Source organism: Haemaphysalis longicornis, unplaced genomic scaffold (genome assembly GCF_048455015.1).
Source record: "Haemaphysalis longicornis isolate Haplotype H1 unplaced genomic scaffold, Haemaphysalis longicornis Haplotype H1 scaffold_9, whole genome shotgun sequence".
Lineage (NCBI taxonomy): Eukaryota > Metazoa > Arthropoda > Arachnida > Ixodida > Ixodidae > Haemaphysalis > Haemaphysalis longicornis.
This window is the reverse complement of record NW_027526460.1, coordinates 28595597-28608654: the sequence shown is the minus strand read 5'-3', so window position 1 is coordinate 28608654 and position 13058 is coordinate 28595597. Positions and strand designations below refer to the sequence as shown.

At 54.3% G+C, this 13058-nt stretch overlaps 1 protein-coding gene across 2 annotated transcripts in view; it reads right to left on the bottom strand.

Moving 5' to 3' along the window:
* The window catches only part of LOC144151618 (uncharacterized), a 27563-nt gene extending 14505 nt beyond the window's left edge, over positions 1–13058 (bottom strand). The window contains exons 1-4 of one of the 2 annotated variants that reach the window (XR_013318917.1): positions 12791–13058; positions 12614–12728; positions 10143–12547; positions 9851–10059 (exon numbers count right to left, since the gene is read on the bottom strand). Coding sequence is in view for 1 of the 2 variants with exons in the window: in XM_077682729.1 (XP_077538855.1) it covers positions 9851–10059; positions 10143–12547; positions 12614–12728; positions 12791–12969 (2908 nt within the window). In the remaining variant the exon portion in view is untranslated. The remainder of the gene's footprint in view (positions 1–9850; positions 10060–10142; positions 12548–12613; positions 12729–12790) is intronic. The other variant, XM_077682729.1, reaches the window with a different exon arrangement.

Below are 13058 nucleotides of genomic sequence, written 5' to 3'. Positions count from 1 at the left end.
GAAAACTAAGGAGGTTCTGCAAGCGCTCCTCGGATGAGTCCGTCCTTGAAGAGGCTGAGGGAGTTCTTTCGTGAGCCTTCTTTCGGTGATAGTCCACTATTATATCTTGGGGGAAGGTCCTCAGGAGAATATCAATGAGCATAGAAGCATACGACGTAGTCGGCACGTTCAGTGCTGTGAGACCTCCGATGTGGCTCATCAATTCATCATAAAGCCTTCTTAAAGCTACAGTGTTGGACGAGGAAAAAACACCTTGCAGGGATCGTAGCCGGTATAAATAATGCTGCTCAATTCTTTCGGTGTCGCCAAATCTTTGCTTCAAGATATCTTTGGCAGTCGGATAACACGCCTCGGTTGTCGGCAAATTTGCTACAGAGGCTGCTGCGTTACCAGTGAGAAGGGTTCGCAAATAGTAAAACTTCTCGATTTCTGTCAAGGCGTTGTTGCGGTCGATGGTTGCTTCAAACTGCTCCCAAAAGGGCAACCACTTCATAATGTCACCGCTAAACGGTGCTATTTCAAGTGGCGGAAGCGTAGGTCCTATGTGCCTAGATTCCAACTGCGCATGTGGCATTACGCTATTTCCGGAAGCTGTTTGTACGACAACAGCTCTTGTTTGCTCTATCATAGTCCGGAGAATCGACATTGCATCAAGAATTTGCTCTTCTATATCCATGCAGTGCTGAATTTCTGCATCCACGGATTCTAGCGGAAGGTGGGGCTCTAACTCAGCGTTCAGGGCGGTGAGATCTGCGTTGAAAGTGGTTAGACGATCAAGCATTGACTGAAGGCTCACCACATCAGATGTACCAGACTGGATGGCGGACTTAACCTCGTTGACCAGCCTCGTTGTTTGGCCGCGGCGGATCTTCCGCTTCAACTTGGTCGCTTCAACCGGCATCGTTGTGGTCTCGCTTCTCGGTCTATCTAAAGGTCGGAGTGGTCCGAATCAAGCCGGGATTTCGGCACCAAGATGTGAAATAACGCGAGAAGGAGACAAGGGCCAGGTGTTCTCTAATAGCGCCACACCTACTTCTTCCTCTTTATTCTCTACTAATCGGAAGCCGTTACTAAGCGGCCTCTTCTTTCTCAACACTATCTACGCCCACTCCAGGGCAAAGGCCTCTCCCATAGATCTCCAATTATCCCGGTCCTGTGCTAACTGCGACCAATCTATCCCCGCAAACTTCTTGATCCCATCTGCCCATCTAACTTTCTGCCGTCCCCTGCCACGCTTGTCTTCTCTAGGGATCCACTCTGTTACCCTTAATGACCAACGGTTATCTTGCCTTCGCATTACATGCCCTGCCCACGTCCATTTCTTCTTCTTAATTTCTACTAATATGGCCTTCAGACGCGTTTGTTCCCTGACCCACTCCGCTCTCTTCTTGTCCCTTAATGTCACACCTATCATCTTCCGTTCCATTGTTCGCTGAGTCGCCCTCAATTTGTCAAAGCGGAGGCAACTCCCCGGCAAGCCGCCCGCCCACCACGCTACCTCGGCATGACGGAGGCGATTTCTGGACGCCTTCCGCCAATGTAGCACGTCCCCGAGTGTGCGATTGCAACATTCTGTCAGGATGTTAGTCTGTGGGTGGTAGGCTGTAGTGTAACGACGCATAACACGGGATTTATTTAGGAGCGCATGCAGCAACAACGTCCGACGAGAACACGCGTCTCGATCACTGAGCAGCTCGCGAGGTTCGCCATGACGCAAAATAAAAATACAAAGGAAAAATGAAGTGACCTCGCGTGCTGTAGCAGCCAGCGCAGCGCACCGGTCTCGGAGTCACGTTGGTCGATGGGGACATGAATCTACGTGTTTCTTGCGGCCGTGCATGGAAGAGGTTCGTAGAGATCAATGCCAGCGCTGCAGAAGGGCTTCACTGGGCAGGGTAGCGGTTGCAACGGACAGGCCAGACTAGCGGCGCTTTCACGTGGTGTACGACTGGACGTACTTGCGTACGAAATTGTGCACGCCGCGCCAGCTGTAGCGTAAACACGTCCTTTATCACATTTTTGAAACTCTTGCGTAACCGCAAGTCGGGCAGTCCGGAAGACGCGCAAATGTCGGAGCGGCGCTGGTGTGGGGAGATATGCAGCCGTTTACGCCCGGTAGCCGCCCCTGTAAAGGTGGCTGTCACGCAGTGCGAAGCAAGAAGCTTACCTGCAAACGGAATGAGATCCTTCATTAGGTGAAGCGTCAGACAGAAATAAAAATGGGAAAGATTTAGGAATCCTTGCGTTTTTCAGAACGGATATCGGGCAAGGAAAGGGACGGCAGAATCAAATCGTGAGTCAAAGCGCGCGAACGCTCGCTGTGAAGCCCGTGAGCGGTATCGAGCGTCAACGTCTTGATGTTTACGGCCCGACCGATAAATGGCCCTTATGCAGAACTGTCATGTAGAAGCCATCGACCAAGGAGCCTACACAGACATCCAGGTTCACTGGACACTTTTTTTAGGGCGAAGATTTTTGCCTCTACCACCCCCCCCCCCCCCCCTCCCACGGGTTCTGTCGCGGCCGTTGGTGTCAACAGAAAACTCCAGAGAACAAATAAAAGAAGTTGCTGGCACCGCCAGGAATCGGACCTGGAACGAGTAGAGAAACGGAGCGAGAGCCCATTGTCTTACCGATTGAGCTACGAGCCCACGCTGACACGGGGCAGACAAACGGTGGACTTTCCGAACACATCTGAAGGTTTACCCTCAGCCTGCTCGCTGAATGCAACGTGATAGCGTCACATGACCTCTCGCACCGCTGTGCGCTAGCCCACGGCACGTGTGGCGGCCGTGTGCCCGCCTTGTGGATGCGCTAGGGGTTATAAAAATTAAGGAAACTCCCACCAACGCATGGCATCTCACTTTTCGGTATCTGCCGCCGATCTCGTCGTCTCAGTCGGCAGCGGCAGAGACGGAGAAGTGAGACCGTCTAATACCAGGTTTGAGCTTCCTTTAATTTCATAAAAAAAAAAAGTTTCCACTCATGTGCTTCACCAATACAACTCAACCAACCACCGTTCATGAACCATGCATTGATTTAACCACAACGAAGAATATCTCTTTGAAGTAATAAAGGGTGTGGTTAAGTGCATTTCACTTGTCTCTGGTTTCACTCTTTGCAGAGCCACGTGTGTGAATTCAAGTGACGTCGCATGGGTAATCATTGTGGGTGTCGCTTACAGCTTCGATTTCTAACCACCTTCACAGGGTGTATTGGCGCACATTTTTTTAAATACCCGATCTCTCCTTTGTCCCTCCTCTCTATTTGTCTGTCATCCCCTCCCTCCCCCCCACCAGCAGGCGTTCCGGTGTCCATCCCTAGGGGGGACAAATTACGCCTGCTGGTGAACTTACCTTCCAATTTTCTTATCAATAAATCCATACATTCATTCAGCCAGCGCAGTTCATGGCGATCTGTAACGACGTCGAAAAATCGGCCTTACATCGGAACTTGCCGAGCGACCAGACAACGGCCAGACACTACTTTCCCGTCACAGCGTAGTTCGATTACGCCCTGGACAGTGTGCGACTTGCATAAGCAGTAATATGCACTCGCTAAGGCCAGATTTCTGTTATGCAAGCACTGCACCGAACCTGACTCCACTGGCATCAGTATGGATTTCGGCATATGGAGTCCCCAAATTGGGTATGCGGTGTCGGCTGGAGGTAACGCAGTGTCGCAAGGGGACCGGACCTAGTTATCAGTGGAGCCGTCACCGAGGGCCGCGTTAGCGCTGATATCACGGCCGCGAAGTTGCGCGCAAAGCGGTGCAAGTAAGAGCAGAGGCGGCTGGAACTCGGCAAATCCTTTCATATGGGTCGGATTCGGGAGTTCAGCAAAAGCATGCAGTTTGGTCTAATCCGGAAGACACGACGTGATCCGGTATGGTCAGCTGACGTACCGCATAGTGGCATTTTTGGGGGGTGTAGCTGCAAGTGAGCCAACGCTACGCCGGTCAGTATACTTGGTCAAGATGTGTAATGTGTGTATCAAAGTCACCTAAAAAACTACGATGTCGCGGGAATATTACAGGCCCGCCCTTTATCTCAAGCCGCGTGAGACGCTGTCCGTCATTCGCTCGAAAGTTTCAGGGAATTGCGGACACCGGTCGACATTACGTCAAATTCAAAGAGGCCGTCAAGTGTGACGAAAGCGGCTTTGAGCGATCAGTCTTCTCCAAGGGCACCTGCTAATATCCAGAGCGTAAATGAAGTGATAAAAAGAACTGAGCACCCTGGAAGCAACCCAGAGCATCATCATTGCACGGTAGAGGACACAAGTCTTTGCGCGTAATGGTGTTCATTTGCCGGTAGTCATCATCATCATCACCAGCCTGTTTGTGTCCACTGCAGGACGAAAACTTCTCCCAAAGATCTCCAGCCACGCCTATCGAGTGCTAGCTGAGTCCATGTTTTCTGCCAAATTTTCGGAGCTCATCCCTCCATCGAGGTCTCGGTCGAGCCCTGTTGCGTTTGCGGTCTAATTTGGGAGCCACTCTGTCAAACGGATCGCCCACCTGTTGTACCCATTTCGCATTACGTGACCAGCCCATGCCCATTTCCTTCGCTTAATTTGAACTAGAACGTCCTCCACCTTGGTCTGTTCCCTAATCCATCCATGCGGCTGTTTTCCTGTCCCTCAGAATGACCCCTAGCATTCGGCGTTCCATGGCCCGTTGTGCCGATCTAATTTGATTTTCAAGTCGTTTGGTGAGACCCCAAGTTACCGCCCCGTAAGTCATTGCTGGAAGAACGCATTGATTAAATACAAGCTTTTTGCGTGACAGGGGAACTTTTTGTCCGGTAGTAGTCCGCACAAAATCAGATAGAGTCGCCTCTCTTCCTCACGAGAACAACGGGAAGGACTTTGTATTTAATCAATGCGTTCTTCCAGCAATGACTTACGGGGCGGTAACTTGGGGTCTCACCAAACGACTTGAAAAGCAAATTAGATCGGCACAACGGGCCATGGAACGCCGAATGCTAGGGGTCATTCTGAGGGACACGGGAAAAGTCCATAGACTTGTTCGAGGACCCAATAATACCCCGCAGGAACATGTCCTTTATATGCTCATTAATGTCGTGACGCTCGCTAGGGATACCGTTGCTATAGCAGTATAGTGCGTGCGATCCAGTGTAGACAGAGCGTGCGACCATAAAGGTGAGGCCAAGTGAGTGCCGGTAAGTTAAGCAAGAAGCGGGAACGTCGGAGAAGTCCAAAGAGTTCAGTTTTCTGGGCCGAATCGAGAGAGTCGTCGATGGAAGCAAGAAACAGGTTGGGTAGTTGAAGAAGGAGTCACTGTGTTAATCTGTGTATCGTATGGAACCTCAATTGCCTGTCAGGAGTACAAATAGATTAATGTGACTCGGAATTCGGATAGCGGCATGCCGTAGAGAGCCGCTGGTAGGCAGCACGCGTTGATTACAGTGACGTGAGACACTGCCCAGAGCCAACAAGAATGTATTTTAACTCACGAGTTGAAACAAAACCTGTTATGTAAAACTGGGTTGTTAATCTATTTTAGGCGGTATTTTTGCCTCGGCATGGCACGGGTAGCGTCTGTCCATCGTCATGCGTATGTCGCCGCTATCACGGCGCATGCGCCTCCGAAGGCGAGAACTGGCGCACGCAGATCCCATTGACGTTTTTACGCATTGAGATGTGTCCCTGCCATTCTTACTGACGCTTTCCCGCAGTAGCCTCGTGCTTGCGAAGGTGCACCCTTTACAGAGAGCTAGAAAATTTTCGGGCGCGACAACCCGTACAGCACTCTTAACTGCCAGAAATGTGGTACCGGGGCCCTGTGCAGTGCGCGACACCTCCTGTGGGAATGTTTGGCACTCAGTGTTTATGGAGAACGCTGCCTGAAGGCACTTGACCCGCTGCGACTGGCAGACTACAAACTTTGGATCACTCCACTTGGAGCCTCATCTCACAGGAAGCGCTTGCTGGACACTGCTGATTTTCATCAGAGAAGCCGGCATTGAGGACTGCTTCTAGCTGCCTTTCTTTCACTGCTCTCCCAACTTCTTACTTCCTATCCCATTTCCGACTCATGACCGAGACCTCGGGTCATGTCAAGGGGGCTTCTCTCTTTTTCATTCTAATCAACGTGTGTTCGTTCGTCCATATATTGTTTGATTGTGTTTTGTGTGCGGAACACTCCTTCTAGTATATATAGTGCCACATCTTAACGAAAGCTTTTTTCCCGCTTCTCGATGCCTAAAAAAAAAAAAAAAATCAAAGCCCCTTTCTCAAGGGAAAGATAGTTAAAACGCGAAGCTTTCTCCCGTACAAGCTGAGCCAAGGTCAAAGTCCAAAATCCAAATCAAAACAAGCGGTTAGACGTCTGCTTGATAACGCGAGGGACGTAGGTTCTATTCCAACCACGGTAAGCGTTTTTTTTTAAGCGAAGCTTTCAATGCCTCACGGATGGCGTTCGATGTCGCGTCATTGCGCACTGCAGGAAAGCCAACTTTATTACACAATTGGATTTCACAAAACGGTGATATCGACAAGCGAAGGCACATCAAGCGCCTCGAGACAGAACAACGCTTCCCTTGGTCGGTATAAAACGTGGGGTCCCTCGCGTTATAACGCCGGCGTCTATTCGCTTGCACCATTCCGATGTGGTGGTGGTGGTTGTTGTGTGGGATCAGGTGGGGTTGGTCTGGCTGGGTATGCCGGCAATTGCTCCGCCCAAGCTCCTCCTAATTAGTAAATGGTAGTGTCCTTTCACCACGAGATTCCCAGTTCCGTCTCCTGAAGGAAGCTTAGTGCGCGACACGTCTCTGCACAGCATCCAACACAGCCCTCTGGACCACGTCGTCTTTCCAAGGGGACACGGTCCAAGTAGTTTAGATTTTGGACCGTGATTGGGGTTGTTGCATGGGAGAACGTTTCGCGTTTTAACCATCTTTCTGTTAAGAAAGGGTGTTTTTTTTTTCTTTTTCAGGCGCTTGATGTGCCTTTGTGGAAACCCATTATCATCATGTGGCTTTTCATTGTGTAAAGGCGGCCTTCCTGCAGTGCGTTTTTGCGTACGTCCGCCATCAGTAAGGCAAAGGAACCTTTGCTTTAAAAAAAAGTGCTCCGGCCGCTGTAGCTACACACAGCGCGACTATTTCGCGACGGGTTTTCGCAGGACAGCTCAACGGGTCATTAAAACGCTCCGCAACCGGTTCCCAGAAAGTAACGCAAAGAGTAGCTACAAACGATTCGCACCCGCCGCGGTGGCTCAGTGGCTAAGGCATTGTGCTGCTGAGCACGAGAACGCGGGTTCGACTCCCTGCCGCGGTGGCCGCTTTTCTGATGGAGGCGCAAAGCAAAAACGCCCGTGTGTACGAGATTTAGGCGCACGTTAAACATCCCCCAGGTGATCAAAATTAATCCGAAGCCCTTCACTACGGCGCGCCTCATCGCCTGCGATGCGTCAGCGCGTTAAACCCTGCAATCAGTCACAAACTGTTCGCACGGCCCTCGAAATAGGTTTGGGAAACCAACGCAACAGGCCTTGCAACAGGTGTTCGGGGGGTGACGTAACGGGTTATTTCAAGACATCCAGGTGGCTCGGATAGTCTTTCCAGGGGGCGGCCGCACAAGCGTCGCTATCCTCGATTTACTGCAGCAGGTTGCCATAATTCTGAATAATTTTTTAATGCCTTCAGTTTTAGACGACTACGCCACTTTGGCTTTTCTCTGAACTCAGATAAGCTCCATCTGTTTGGCTTTGGCCAACTCACGTGAGGGCCATGCAGTCGGTGTATTTCCGTGTGGCGCTCAGCGTATCCTTTACTGTGCACTTCCTGTTTCCTCAATCTTCAACTTTAAGGGACTCTGAAACACCTTTTTTAACTTTTCTTCGAAATCTTAAATGCTTGCAGAACGTAGTCAATTAACGCATCAAGTACTTAGATTTGGGTGTCGCACAGTACTTCAGCCAAGAATAACTGCTCTATGCCCATCAGATAGCTTAGAAACTTGCTCGAAAGATTTTGTTCTTTTTCCCGGTCTTGGCGTTCTTCGACCGCTGGAATTAAGTCATTGCAGCGGTTTAGCGGCTATTTACTGGCTTTTCTTAAGTTGTATCAATGAATGCATTCGATAGCTACTTTAGAAAGAAAGCCACAAAAGCAAAGCAGGAACGGGAGGCACATCTGCTGCAACGAGCAAATCACGGTGTCGCTCCGGGCTGCCGATAACTATAGCTTTCGCAGTGCTTCCAGACGCGAAGGAAAGAGTGAAAGCGTTTATCGGAAGTATTGCAGAGCCACCTTACCGTTCTCCTCGATTTTCAACGTGTGGTTGTATGCGTTAAATGCTGGTCGCAGAAATCACAAAGGGATTTTATCGCTACTGCCACCGCTTCCCCAGGGGCAATAAAAAAAATCAGCGGAGCAAAAAGTGGCTGAATTAGCGACCGTGCTAGACAGCGGCTTTTGCATGCGATAATGACAGCGCAGTAGCTGTACAGGATGCACAGAGGACGAAAATTTGGAGAAGAGGTTAGGGTGTATGAAGTCGGGTTCCAGCTTACGTGGCTTTTTCGCTTCGTGTTTTTGCAAGGCGTCGTCTCTGTCGCAAGTACTGCCTCACGCTAGCGTCAGAGAGTGGACAATAGACGTACTTTTATCCGAAAAACAACGTAAGCGACGCCAAGCTCAGCATGCGTCCTTTGACACTGAAGTGGTGGCAAAATAACTAAAAATAAAAATAAACAAGATGACCAAGAATAACCAAGCGGCGCTCCCCTTCTCGAAAGCTACCATTCGCCATTACCTGGCAAAACGATTTTTTTTTTTCATTCTTTCGCCACCTCTCGCCAGCAACTGAATGCAAGTGTCCGGCGACCAGAGCTTGATTCGTAAGAGGCATTGAATGAGGACAGCAACCAGTCGTGCTTCGACGGACACTAGAATTAAGGTATTTCAAGGATCACCAGTCCCCGCTGCCAGCCGTTGGAGGTCGACCATCGCGAACCATCTCGCGGCCGTTCGGCGACAACCCGCAACAGCGCTTAATCTAAGTGGAAGTTTAATTTGGCTGAAAGCTTGATGAACTCGTAACCGCTGAGGTCAATAAATGTATACTACAAAAATCTTAGTATGCATAGAGAGGCATTCCCATTTTGGAATTTCGTCAGGAATTTGAGCCACTGCCCAATGACAGCAGAATTAGCCTTGAAGTATGCACGCGTGATGGTGAACAGAAGGTCAGGTCACTGAAACAACAAAACACATGTTGCTTTGCGCAGAGAACTGAGCTTAAAAAAAGTGAAGCTTGAGTCGCTAAACGGTGTGATCTGAATATTTTGTTGTTATGCATACGAGCTTGCGAGCTTTGGGAGAGAGCTCTGATCAGCACCTGCTGGTGTTGAGGACTGTTGAGGCTAGAAGAGCTCGAGGGGTCTTGGACTGAAAACTCCTCCGCATTGCCTTTCGCAATAAACATGATTACTCTCTCTCCCTCTCCCTCTCATACTGAACTGGTAGAATTCATAGAATGCAGCACACACATGGACACAGAGAAACCTTCAAATGATACCAAATACCCTCTAACACGGGTACTCAGTATCATTTGAACGCAGCCCACAAAATTTTACGCGTAATATAGACGTGGCAGCAGCATGCATGTACGTGCATCATTCTGTGAAGGTTATACACCGTGTCTTCAAATTATAAGACTCCCTTTGCGTAGTGTGTAAGAGCACAGTCGTACTCGCAACTTTCTCGGGCTCTTGGAAAGCTTGGGTAAACCTCAAGGATACACAACTTAGAGCTGAGTAGAAGAGCACGTTTTGCCATTCTCCGCAGCTCACCATCATTCGTGCCGGCGGAGAGGAGCTCACCTTGGCGCAGCCGTGCCAGCTTGAAGAGTTCGGCGTGCAGACGCGCGTTCTCCTCGATCTGCTGGCGGCGCTTGGCGATCTCGGCCTTGATGGAGGCCTTGCGCCGCTCACAGCTGTCGTCTTCGTCATCGGAGCCGTACGGTGAAGGGTGCCACGAACGGGGCTTGCGGGCCTTGTCACCACGCCGCCTCGTCCGCCACGGGTCTTGCCTGCGTGCAAGAAGGGCGCTTAGCGTGGGCGCACTCCAAGTGCCTTCCATACGGAGGCCACGTGTGCGGTAGCGACGACTCACCCAGAGGCAGCCGAGCGTCGAAGCGGCTCGGTGGTGGCGGCCCAGGGCTGGTCGGCGGGCCGCCGCCGCCCTCCCGACCACCCGAGTAGTGCGGCCAGGTCGCCCTCCGAGCGCATGTCGCGGTCCCGTAACTCCAGCAGACGCCTCCGCTCGTCCGTCACGCTGCGAAGCTCCTCACGCAGCTGCTGCTTCAGGGAGTTCATGTACGAAGGAAGCCGGCTTCCCACGGTGCCTACTGTTCCCACGGGGCCCATGGGGCCGACAGTGGCCATCGAGCTGACCACGTTGCCCATTGAGCCCATATTGCCCATCGAGCCTATATTGCCCATTGAGCCGACGTTTCCTATCGAGACTGCAGCCCCTGAGGAACCCAAATTTCCAGCGGAGCCAATGGTGCTTGCAGTGCTGGCCGTGCTGACCAGGCCGACCGTCCCTACCGTGCCGATTGGGTTCAAGGTGCCGAGAGTACCGGAGGAGGCTGCCAAGCCTCCGTCCACTGAACAGGCCCGGGGCGGAGGCTGGGGCCTCGAGGGCCTCTCCGGAGCAGACAACACGCGAGCGCGGTCCTTGGCCCTCCGCGCAGGCACGGGCTCCTGATCACGCGGGAGCGGCGGGAGCCGGCGCCGTACTTTGGCGTCCGGCTCGCTGGCCGGAGATTCGACCGGCTCGGGGGTCACAGACGGACTGCACGGAGCGGCGGCAGCAGACAAACACCTCGGCGCTGGCACGGGCGGTGACGGCTCGGGCAGCCTACGCGGCGTGCGCGGTGGTGAGGCGAGGCTGAGCGCTTTGTTGAAGTCGGCCAGCATGCCCGAGATGGTGCCGCTCGTCGCCCGCGGCATGCGTCGCTCCTCGTGGAACTGTTCCATCAGCTCCTGCTCGGCGGCCTCCAGCGATGGCGACACGTCCAGGATGGGCGACAGGTCGCTCACGGGGGACCAGTCGGCGCGGCCTGGAAGCGGCACCGTGCGAGGAATGCCGCCACTGCCCCCGCTGGCAAGCTTGTCCTCCGCTGCCTCTGATTCTGCGGACTCGACACACGCGTCACTGTTGGCGACAGAGGGCAGTTCGTCGTCGTCGCTCTCTTCGTACTCTACTGCCTGTTGCGGCTGGAACTGAACAGGCTGGTACTGCTGTGACTGGAACTGCTGGGACTGCTGCGAATGAAGCTGTTGGGACTGGAGCTGCTGAGAATGAAGCTGCTGGGACTGAAGCTGTTGAGACTGGAGCTGCTGAGAATGAAGCTGCTGGGACTGAAGCTGTTGGGACTGGAGCTGCTGGGACTGAAGCTGTTGGGATGGGACTTGGTGGGATTGGAGTTGCTGGGACTGGAGCTGCTGGGATTGAAGCTGCTGGGACTGGAGCTGCTGCGGTTGCGACTGCTGGGACTGGGACTGGAACTGCTGGAGTTGGAACTGGAACGACGGGACCTGAGACTGTGGGGACTGGGGCTTTTGTTGGGACTGGGGCTTCGCGGCGAGGGCCTGCAGTCTTCGCTGCTGCTCTTGTTGCATGCGCTCGAGACGGCGCTCTTGGTCCGCCTGACTTATCTCGGCCTGGCGCTGCTCTTCTTGCTCGCGCCGGTGCCTCTCAAGTTCTTCTCGTTGCAGCCGCCTCCTCTCGGCCTCCTCCTCGTCCACCACGGCGGCCGCCTGCTGCTCGTCCGCTAGCGGCTGAGCTGTGGCGGCTGCCGGAACTGCTGTCTGAGCAGCGCTCGCAGACTGCACATCGGCGTGCTGCAAGGCAGCACGCTGCTGCTGCTGCTGTTGCTGCTGTTGGTGTTGCTGCTGCTGTAGGTGCTGTTGGTGTTGCTGCTGCTGTAGGTGTTGCTGTTGCTGTAGGTGTTGTTGCTGTTGCTGTAGGTGCTGTTGTTGTTGCTGCTGGTGCTGCTGTTGCTGGTACTGCTGCTGATGTTGAGCTGCAGCAGACTGCGCTGCCATGCGCTGCTGTACGGCAGCCGTCTGCGCGGCGGCCCGTTGTAGCACGGACGTAGGTTGTGCCTCCGCATGCTGCGCCATGGTGCGCTGCGTGCTGTTCGACTGTGTCGCGGCAAACTGCGGCGTGGTAGACTGCGGCGGGGTGAACTGCGACGCAGTGTATTGGGGCGCCGCAAATTGCGGTGCGGCAGACTGTGCAGCCACAGGTTGCATCGCGGAAGGTTGCATAGCTGCGGACTGCGCGGACGCTGCGGACTGCATGGCGCCGCCACGTTGCACGGCCGCGGCACGCTGCACGGGTTGCGTGGCGGCGGGCTGGAGTTGGGCGGCCCGTTGGACCGGCTGCGCGACCGGCGCGTGCGGGGCCGGCGGCATGGAGACGGCCGCAGGTTGGCGGAAGCCGTCAGCACGCCGGGCCTCGTGCGACTGGCGGAACTTGGACTGGCACTCGGCACACACCCAGGGCCTCTGCGCGGGGGGGAGGGGCAGCGCGGCTGAGCGGCGGCCGCCGGCGGAGCGCAAGCGCGCGCTTACCTTGCCGTCGGGCTGGGTCAGCGCCGAGCCGCAGCGTGCGCAGGCGGCGCGCCCGCAGTCCACGCAGCGGCCGGCCATCTCCACGTCGGAGGCCCCGCAGAGCGGGCATCGCTCCCTGCGGAGCATAGGCAGCGGTTGCAGTTGCAGCCGCGGACGGCGCGGGACGGGCGTGCTTACCGCGGCGGCGGTGCGGCCTCGTCCATGTCCTGGGCGCGGGCCATGACGGACAGGATCTTGGCGCGCTCCGCCTCGGACAGGCTGCTGAGGTCGAGGTCCGGCGGGGCCGCGGGGCCCCGCGGCCCCGCCGCCGCTGCCGCCCGGCCCGGCGGCAGCTCGGCGCTCGCCTCGTTTCCCATGCAAAGATGGCCGCCGCGAGGCCTGCGGCCGCCGCGGACGCAGAGCGCAGGCGCCGGTCGAAAGGGCGCTGCGCTGGTCCGGCGACGCG